General features: G+C 53.5%; 4 protein-coding genes across 4 annotated transcripts; all 4 read left to right on the forward strand.

Moving 5' to 3' along the window:
* Window positions 1-188: 188 nt before the first annotated feature.
* GLOTRDRAFT_138069 (uncharacterized protein) lies at window positions 189-1277 on the forward strand (the record flags this gene model as incomplete). The annotated part of the gene is made up of 3 exons (XM_007866863.1): window positions 189-350; window positions 409-855; window positions 930-1277. 3 exons carry the CDS (start codon window positions 189-191, stop codon window positions 1275-1277), a joined length of 957 nt encoding a protein of 318 aa, XP_007865054.1.
* Window positions 1278-2020: 743 nt separating this feature from the next.
* Window positions 2021-3389, forward strand: GLOTRDRAFT_39440 (uncharacterized protein; the record flags this gene model as incomplete). Its single annotated transcript, XM_007866583.1, has 5 exons — window positions 2021-2216; window positions 2281-2301; window positions 2353-2744; window positions 2797-3264; window positions 3321-3389. Coding segments are annotated over 5 exons (1146 nt in total), but the record flags the coding sequence as incomplete, so codon positions are not given.
* A 354-nt stretch (window positions 3390-3743) lies between these two features.
* Window positions 3744-5443, forward strand: GLOTRDRAFT_110741 (NPD-domain-containing protein). The gene is made up of 6 exons (XM_007866864.1): window positions 3744-3847; window positions 4066-4172; window positions 4235-4330; window positions 4388-4528; window positions 4585-4988; window positions 5043-5443. The coding sequence occupies exons 1-6, from the start codon at window positions 3784-3786 to the stop codon at window positions 5287-5289; spliced, it is 1059 nt and encodes a 352-aa protein (XP_007865055.1). The 5' UTR covers window positions 3744-3783; the 3' UTR covers window positions 5290-5443.
* A 944-nt stretch (window positions 5444-6387) lies between these two features.
* Window positions 6388-7807, forward strand: GLOTRDRAFT_105243 (alpha/beta-hydrolase; the record flags this gene model as incomplete). Its single annotated transcript, XM_007866865.1, has 11 exons — window positions 6388-6487; window positions 6542-6636; window positions 6695-6777; window positions 6830-6906; window positions 6967-7000; window positions 7057-7206; window positions 7255-7349; window positions 7403-7421; window positions 7471-7514; window positions 7581-7708; window positions 7769-7807. The coding sequence occupies 11 exons, from the start codon at window positions 6388-6390 to the stop codon at window positions 7805-7807; spliced, it is 864 nt and encodes a 287-aa protein (XP_007865056.1).
* Between the last annotated feature and the right edge of the window lie 1888 nt (window positions 7808-9695).

Genomic DNA, 9695 nt, shown 5'->3' on the forward strand with positions numbered 1-9695 from the left:
GATTGTCATTTGTGCACGTGCATTTGTAACTACGTGACTGTGGTAAGAGCTGTCACGGTCCTCGCGCGTCTCACCGCGTTTGCGACAGCTGCCTTGCCGGCAATTCTGGGACGGACAAACTATCGCGGACGTCGACGATCTTATATTCCGCGTCAAGTTATTCGTCTTGTTTGACACGCCGCACACTTATGCCCATAACGACTGAGACGCGGGAGTGGGCGGCGAGGATACCCCAAGATCTTAATCAAGCCGGCATTCACAGCAGCGTCGAGCGCGTCACTACTTTAGGAATGGAGATGGAACAGGTCGTGCGGTGTATCACAAGGGAGTCCGAGGATATCCAAGCTCGGGTACGTCGCTCACGCACGAATAGCACCGTTAAGGAGGCGATGAACTGTACCCTCATAGCAAGTTGCGAAGGAGATCCTCGGTTGCGTAGAGAGCTTCAAGGAACGCGTCATACCAGCCTTTGCTATCATCACCTCGTTGAAGGAAGAGCTCCAGCGCGCACGAGAGGAGAACCATCGGCTCGCGGGCGATTTAGGACAGGTGCAGCAGCTACGCGCCGAGCATATTCGGATGGCGACAAATATCAGGGAGAGCGAACAGATCATCGCAGCCCTGTCGAAAGCCATGGATGATGCCAAGACGGAGACGGAAACTCTGAGACACGAAAAGGGTGGCCTGGAGGAGGAAATGGAGAAAATGAAGGGGCAGAATGCATCGCTTGAACGAAAGGCGAGGAGTAAGGAGGTAGCATTGGAGCAGGTCAAGTTGGATTTCGGGAAGCGGATCAAGTCACGGGACGAGGAGCTGGAAACCGTGAAACGGCAAAGGGAAGCTCTAAAAGATAAGGTGGGTACGACTGGGTCCGCTGCAACACTCATTCACTGCACACCCGTATAAACTGGATGCTATTTTCCCTCTAGGAGATCAAATATAAAAGCCAGGTGGAAGCAATGTCGAGAGAGAACGAACGATTGCGGCAAGAACTGAAACGGTCGCAGCGTCAAGCACGTACCGACGGGCCTTTTGCTTCAACATCCAACTATCCTGCGTCCGACAAGCTCGTAGACCTCGACTCAGACGAAGATGATTACGACGGTGCGCCTTTGCCTACTCCTCCATTGAGCTCGGACCCGGCATGGGAGTCGGAGCCTCGAAGGACCGCACCCTCTGTCGTGCCACAGAAGCGGAAGGCCGATTTACCCATCGCATTGGATAGGAATGGTAAACCCAAGGGATGCGTGCAGCTCGGATCCCGACGCAGATGGTGATGGGTTTGGCGCAATGTTTAGATACTTGTGGATCATGTTAGGAATCATCCCTTAAGATATACCGCTGAGTTTTTTGCTGCCATTGCGAGCACTTTGCGACCGACCCTCGCGACGCCGAGCATGACAAGCCGAGACAGAAACTGCGAAGCCCTAGTTGAGTCACTGCAGGTTAGCTGAGGGATGCGAAATAGACATATTTAGCCCGCGCGGCTCTAAACCGGCATCCACCATGAGGGGAGGCTCCCGTTGAAGTGTTGCTACCGTTCGTTCTCTAGATCTTTACTTTTGATACAGCTGGTTCTACGCTTTTTCGTGTAAATACACGCGTTATTCGAACAACTACGAAGGACGAGCTGAATGTCGTCGCCAAACAATCACAGCCTGGCGACGCCCCTCTCTCCTCCCCGCCCCATGTCACGCCCGTCTTCGCGCTCTTCGGTGCGCTCTGGACGCGCGCACAGTCCTTCAGTGTCTATGGATGACCCAGGTGAGCGTCGTTATTTACTTGCAGGGACGGTTCGAACTCAGAACGCGCTCCTGCAGTCGCGGTACGCAACCAGGTGTCCGCGTTAAGGCACTCTATCCGACAGCAACAAGCACAGCTACAGAAGCTCGAGAACGAGATCCTACGTGGTCCACGTCCTCTACCGCCGGGATTCCTGAGCTCACCACCTCATTCGCCGGTCGAACTAGATCCTCCATCCCCCTACCCGCCGTCATCTTCTACCAACTGGCTGCACTCGCGGAAATCCAGCCATGAAGCCCTCTCCGAGCTTGCCGGACCCGACTCTAGCCTACCAATACCCAGACGCGATGCGCTTCAGTCTTTCAGAGGAGGGGACGGGATACCCGAGGGGAAACCAATGGAGTTCACTTCCGGCTCACCAAGCCAGTCACTCGGCGTGAAGAGGCAGTCCAGCCCGACGCGCTCGCTCAGTCGTATGTAATTGCCCTCCCTCCCACTGCCCGCTGTGTCCGAGCACGACTGAGAACTCGCCCGTAGGCATCCCCGTGTCGTCAGTCGGTGCGTCTGTTACGTGAAAAGCAATGCTACACGGTTTACATCATTCCCTAGGCAACGCGCGCGCTCTAGCCGACGAAGGGCACCCGTCCCGGTCCACGGCGCATTCGCCTTTGAACGGGGCACCTCCGCCTATCGACGCGGCTGCCGCCAACTCCTCCCTCAGCGCGTCGTCGTCTGCCTACCCGCAGCCCCCTCTTTCACCCGGCAAACGGTATTCATTAGCAGCGGGGGGAACGACGAAGGTGTTGGCGGATTTGCAGGCGGGTGTGACGAGCACGCGGAACGCGCTGGAGAACACGAAGCAGCAGCTGAGGCAGTCACAGCGGCAGGTTGCGCAGCTCACGAGGCAGACGGAGGATCTGAAGGAGGGGAGAGAGCGGCTGAGGCTGGAGATTGACGGGCTGAATGCCGTCGTGACGCGCAAGGAGAGGATGCTGCAGGAGGTGAGTTGTCATTTCTCTCGTATTTGACGTGAGACAGAGGACAGTCGCGTAGGCCATCGAACGCGCTCGCAAAGCTGAAACTGAGGCTGCCTCGCTAAAGTCTCAGTTGAAGACGGAGATGGCGACATCGAAAAAGTCCCTGCGGGAGATGGAGGCTACCGTTTCCGAATCTACCGCAGTCTCGCAGAGGAGCAATAGGGAATACGTCACTCTGCGGGACAGCATCAAGAGTATGGTCGAGGGCTGGAAGTCCGACATGGACAGCCTCCGTGAGGAGATGCGCAAGCGTGAAGAGCGGTGGCGGAAGGAGGCCGAGGACGTCGGCAAGAAGTACCGCGCCCTTCTGGAGGAAGTGCGTGCGGCCGAGAAGGCGAAGGAGAGTGTCAAGGATCTCCGGGCTGAGGACGAGCGGCTGCGCAAGGCGCTTGAGGACGACTTCCGGGAAGAGATCGCACGGCTAAAGGGGGAGGTCGAGAGGTCGTCGAAGGAGAGCGACGAGTCTTCTAGAATAGCCAAGTGGGTTTTCGTGTTTCACCCCTACCGGTCATATGAAGTTAATCACGCTGCTACAGAGAGCTGGCAGGCGAGCTAGCGCGCTTGCGCCGCCTCATGCAAAATTCTGGCGAGCAGGTATCTTCCTCGTAAGACCCACTGCAAGGCGGGAAGTATACCCATTTCATGACCCACATCGTAGCATCCGACATCGATATCTCTGCATAGCATTATTATATCTCGCATTGACTCTCCTTTTATCACTTATCCTCACGCATAGTCTAAGTGTATTTGGCGTGTCCACAGCAGGCTCTAATCCCACAGCAATTATCTATTTCATCCTGGCTGTAAACCGCGTTGTGCTCACCTGCGTTTTGAGGGTCGGAAACGTTCTGCATCCGTGCGGGGTAACCGGCAGAATCGTCACGAGCGATCGTGTGCCCGGTACCGGGCCCACCATAGCCGGAATAAGGCAGTTGAATTGTCATAGGACACCGCGATATAAGACGGGCACCTCCTCTTTCGCCAGTGTTACTCCTCCTCCGCCATGTCTGTCATAACGACCCCGATAACTGAGCTGTTCGGCATCAAGCATCCCATTCTCCTGGCAGGTAAGCAGGTTGGCGGCGGGAAGAAGGGTCATGGCGGGGCGCGTCACACCTTTATAGGGTCCAGGTTGCGGGCGCACGAGATGGGATCTATAGACCTTATTACCCCGCATTTTGCCCTGCTTTGAGCTGTGATACCCCCTATGTGATGCCCAGACCCGCTTTTCCTGATTACCACGACACGACTTGACGTTGGCTAAAGCTATGGTTCACCACCCTAGGGATGAACGTGGCTGCTGGCCCAGAGCTGGCAGCCGCCGTCACAAATGCCGGCGGTATGGGCGTCCTTGGTGGCATTGGTTACACTCCGAAGGTGCTCCGGGCACAGGTGAGGGGCTTATTATGCTTCCACACGCATCTTGTTGATCGAAACCCGATTTCCGGTCGTAGATCCATGAAATTAAGAAGCATCTGGTGGACCCGAAAGGTGCCTTCGGTGTCGACTTGCTCATTCCTCAGGTGGGCGGAAATGCACGGAAGACAAATGTGCGTCCTCCTGGAATTCCACAACGATGTCGCGACACCTAACTGACGCTCTCTTAGTATGACTACACCAAGGGCAAGCTACCAGAGTTGATTGATGTTATCATCGACGAAGGGGCGAGACTTTTCGTTTGTGCCGTTGGGGTTCCTCCAAAATGGGCGGTCGAGAAGTTGCACGCAGCTGGCATCCCTGTCATGAACGTGCGTTGATCTGTCGTATCACAATATGCCGCGGTGTCCTCATGCCATGCCCTCAGATGGTCGGACACCCGAAGCACGTCCAGAAGGCATTAGACGTCGGTGTGGACTTGATCTGTGCACAGGCAGGGGAAGGCGGTGGGCACACTGGCGACGTCCCAGCAACGGTCCTCATCCCCGCCTGCGTTGACATTGTCAAGGGGTATAAGTCGCCGCTGACAGGCAAACCTGTCTATGTCATTGGTGCCGGTGCTGTCTACGATGGTCGTGGGCTCGCAGCGAACTTAGCGTGGGGTGCCCAGGCTGTATGGGTTGGTACGCGGTTCGTTGCTTCGGTGGAGGCGGGTGCGCCGAAGGCACATAAGGAAACGGTGTTGAAGGCTGGATATGATGACGCTGTGACGACGCTTATCTATACTGGCCGCCCTCTGCGCGTTTACAGGACGCCCTACGTCGAGGACTGGTGAGGCTTCAATGTAAATTCTGCGGGGAAGGACGTGCTGACGACGTGAGACAGGAATAACAATCGGCAACAGGAGATCAAGGAGCTTACGTCGAAAGGTATCATCCCCCACGAACATGAAGTGGAGAAGCACCCAGAGATTTCTGCGCAAGCCCGTTCTTGGCTGATAGGCAAGTGCGCCGCGATGATTCATGAAGTCCTGCCTGCGAAGGTCATTGTCGAGCAAATGGTGAATGACGCTGCGACGATCCTGCAGGAGAATGCTGCCAAGGTCAATGTCAATGCTAAAGCTAAGCTGTAGTTGTATATAGCTATAATTATATAGGGACGCTTTCTTGTGTAATTTTTTGGTTCATTTTTTGCTATCACCAATCCCATTTGTATGACTATTATGAGTACACTACCGTGGCCATTATCTCAACATAATCCCCTACGTACTGGAACGTGCAGCGAGCGGCGTCATCGATTAACTATCGTGGGCGCTCTGAATCTCTCCCAGGCAATTCCATCGGTGCCGTGGCAGATTGTCAACGGTTTGCTCTTGGTTTGCTCTACCAACTCCCTGAATAAATAAATAATCATCCTATCAACATGAGAGTCGAAGCCAAAGTCGCTACTTCAGAAGTCTAGCCTGAAGACTGGTCAACATCATTAATATTCTGACGTTTTTGGACGTTTGTTCAAAATATGTATATACTAGTAGTCAACCTGAGAACATACGGGCATTACTCTCGAGCTCAAGTCCGACTTTCGAGGTAAGTATGATGATACAGTGACGAAATCAGCATCACATGAGATCAAGACATAGTTAGGACGAGAATGCAGGGTGCTTCCGCAGTTCGGGCGCGCGTGCTGGGGAGGTCATGACACCTCTGGAAAAGAGTTCTCGAAGGACGCTGCTTGAACGCACCATGCATGCACATACCTTGGAATAGACACCTTGGGAACAAACATGCCAACCGGACAACATCTATCGTACTAGTGAACGGCCGACGCCCATCACTTGATGTCGTGCAAAGGTTTAGGACCCGCGTTGCAATTGATCACAGGCTATAACTAAGTTCATTTGCGATAGATTGCGCATGATATTCCACCTTCTCTAGGCGACCTTTCGCCGCAAATGCACTGTCGTTTGACTATGAAAGGAATGGTTCTTTTCTCTGTACCGTGCAGTGATGACCGTAAATAAGTCTTCTCGATGGTTCGTCGCGTTAGCCGTCATCTCGGGCTCAGATATTCATGTCATATTCTCTCCCACCCGCAGCATGCACATGCATACCGTACCGGCGGATATTACCTCCTCTGCGGTGGATAAAGGGAGGGTGCGAAGTGAAACAATACCAGAGTTCGCCACTTCGACTCTACCTGAGCGTATCAGGCGGTATACAGCCTGACAAAAATGCTGGTCATCTGGTTTCTCTCCATCTGCTATGCATTCCTTGCGGTCGCACACCCTCTGCCCCACCCGCGGAGTTTAGAGAAGAGGGCCATCTCGGAAGGTACCGCACGACATTCTTTATGAACACGACAGGTTCTAACCACACGCACATCAGCCTTATACGACGACTTGTTTTTCTACTTCAAGTATGCGTCGTCTGCGTATGATTTGACCTGTGCCAACCCTAATGGCAACACTCTGGTTGAGGAGGTAGGCCTTTCTTGTGGCGACATATTACATGAATACTAGTCCTTGACACAACGCCTAGTTCTCTGACTCGACGACCGACACGCAAGGCTTTATAGCGAGAGACGATACTCGCAAAGAAGTTGTAGTGTCCCTACGTGGAAGGTGAGCCATTGATCTATCCTCCATGTCGGTGCTTTGCAGACTCCTCGACCAGTACCTCCGTGGAAGATTTTGTCACGGACGCCGAGATTATCCTCGAGACGTACACGTCCCCCGGCGTGTCCCCGCCTAGTGAGCTCGACATTCCGTTCAAATGAGCACCCGACAGAACACTGAAGCTGCATGTTACAGCTGGAACCACAGTGCATACTGGATTCCTCACCGCGTATGTTAAACCTGTGCAAACTATCCACTTTTCACTGAGTACGGTGTCCTGTATAGATGGAACTCTGTAGCGTCTGGCGTGATATCGGTTGTTAAAGGCCAGCTTGCAGCACACCCAGGCTATACTATCGTGACTACCGGACACTCACTGGGTGGTGCACTATCGTCTCTGGCCGCAGTGAGTATGAAGTCGAACTTCCCGAACAAGTGTGTCCCATCCGTCTACTCTTCTGCAGTAGTCTAAGCGGGCAATAGCGCCGTGAGGATGTACACCTATGGGCAGCCACGCACGGGCAATCCGGCTTACGCGTACTACGTCAATGACCTGTTCGGCTCGAACGCATATCGATGTGGGTAATATGCACCTTGTGTCTTCATCCTTATACTCATCTGTCTTTTCCAGTCGTCCACACTGATGATGGGTACGGATCTATAGTATGGTTCATAACAATGCGTAACGCTTCTTTCTAGCGTGCCAACAATGATACCGCAGGATGTAGGCTATAGGCATCATGGTACGGTCTAACCCGCCCCCCCTCCCCTGGCAGCTCCGGTTGTGCTGACTTGTTATCTGCTTTCAGGGATCGAATACTGGCAAAACCCAGAACCATCGTCAGCTGCTAACACCAAGGAGTGTGCGGCGGACGGGGAAGACCCGACCTGCTCGGATTCCATCCCTTCGACGGGCATCAACGCGGCGCACGTCTCGGTAAGTACCCTAATTGCGTCATGTGTCTCGCGTTCGCTGGACAATCCATTGCATCTACAGTATTTCGATGTGTTGGCTTCCACGCCCTATTGCACGTAATGATAGTCTCTCCGAGTTAGCTTCATTTGGGAAGAAAAGGGCGGTTCGTTAGTGTCGGCTCTCAGAATGCTCCTACTGTATGGCGATTCCTTTGCACTTCTAATTTCAGCACCATATACACTCAGGCGCGCACATAATGATAGCTCACTCACATATGCGGTTGTACATACTGATCTTCTGGCCTCCCTCTGGGCCACGTTGAACCACACCATGACCGCACATTTAGCAAGAGCACACGCACACTGATTTCCTCAGCAAAGCAACATGAACATACATAAATGCAGACATGTACGGTATACATATATATATATTTCAGGCAGACGAAGACTCAGTGGCATTATGCTTTTGGAACTAAAGTTCAACAGCCCATGTACAATACTACAGACCAAAGAAAGCACTGCTGATTTTTGCTTAGACGGCCAAGGACAACTCGAAATCGCCGCCGGGAATACAAGTCCAAGGGCGATAAACGAGTCGTTAAGTTCATGCCTCACTTGTACGGACCCTAGGCCTATAAAATTACTGATGCTTTTCCCGAACATTCTGTATACACTCTCGACATGCCTTACACGCCCAACATCTTCCCGGAGTTCCACGTCCGTCACCTCTACCGACCCAATGATGTCAACCTCTTCCCGCCCGTGAGCTTCCCTGCCCGGGACCAATTGTCCTCCGAGGGTGAACAGGAATGGACCGCTGAGAAGATCCTGGACGAATGCCGTCGCGGTCGAGGGTAGCAATACCTTGTTCGGTGGACGAACGTGATGACATGTGGCTCCCCAACCGCGAACTCGAGCATGTCACTGCTCTCGACGACTGGCTCAAAACTCATCCACACGACTGAAGACCCCCCCCCCTTGCAAATTTCTGAAGACAGGGAGGTAAGCCCACTCGGCTTACTCCGAAGACGCCACCGAACGCCACAAACATAACGCGCCACACAATTACCAAGTACGACTTTGACGCTTCCAAATTCGTTACCATTTCACTAGACTCGCGACCAGTCCTGTACGCAATGCACACACCTTCCTTTTTTGGTTTCGGAGTGATGGAAGGCGTGAGCTTGCCGCTGCTTGCGAACGCAGTGTGGAGTTGCAGCCTTCAAGCTTCAGGGCCGGGCAAAAGATTGTACGAAAGGGAATTCCCAGCCAATCAGAGCCCGCGAAATTTCCTTTCGTACAATCTTTTGTCCGGCCCTAACAACGACTCGCAGTGTGACAGCCATGTGCAGATCGATACTTCACCCGAGTGACACCAAAAGCGAGATTCCTTAGACTTGGGACTACGCCCCAAGACGCGAGACCAAGGGGTCTTGAAAACCTTATTTTGCCACCCCACCTGAACGCCCCCCCTGGGTACCCCACCTCGTCCCCCTTGACTTCAACGCTCGAGCATCGGTCTACACACAGTACACGTCACCGCCTACACTAGTATAATAAGGCCGTCCGCTACTCTGCTCGACACCCCGTCCTCGCTGTCTTCCCCGTCGACCACCATGCCCTTGCCGCTTCCGGCCGCGGTCCGGGTAGAAGTCTGGTAGCAAACCCCAACCCTAGGGTGTACCGCCACGGGTCAGGTGACAACGCCAGCGTCGGCGCCCGGCGTGTTGTCGCCGCCCGCTTTAGGCCTGTCGTCGTCGTCGCCGACGATGAGCATGGCTGTAGCATTTGTATGTAGTCGTAAAAATATGGAATAAATCTCATTAAATACACAAAATTCGTTTGATGGATTTGACATGTATGCGCCGCCACTTACATGCTCCGATCGAGCATCATCGCCGTCAGGAATGTCGCGCTCACTGTGCTCAACGGTGGCGGCCGATCGCACCGTATAAAGCCTCGGAAAAAATACGATAAATTCATAGCATATTGCTCCTATGCATTGCATC

The sequence above is a fragment of the Gloeophyllum trabeum genome (genome assembly GCF_000344685.1).
Source record: "Gloeophyllum trabeum ATCC 11539 unplaced genomic scaffold GLOTRscaffold_00005, whole genome shotgun sequence".
Classification (NCBI taxonomy): Eukaryota; Fungi; Basidiomycota; class Agaricomycetes; order Gloeophyllales; family Gloeophyllaceae; genus Gloeophyllum; species Gloeophyllum trabeum.

Excerpts from the sequence above, each read along its gene's own strand:
- GLOTRDRAFT_110741 (XM_007866864.1), top strand. The coding sequence starts at position 3,784 with ATGTCTGTCATAACGACCCCGATAACTGAGCTGTTCGGCATCAAGCAT. Across the intron at positions 3,848-4,065 it reads GCATCCCATTCTCCTGGCAG|GGATGAACGTGGCTGCTGGC; the intron begins GTAAGCAGGTTG and ends TCACCACCCTAG. Across the intron at positions 4,989-5,042 it reads ACGCCCTACGTCGAGGACTG|GAATAACAATCGGCAACAGG; the intron begins GTGAGGCTTCAA and ends GACGTGAGACAG.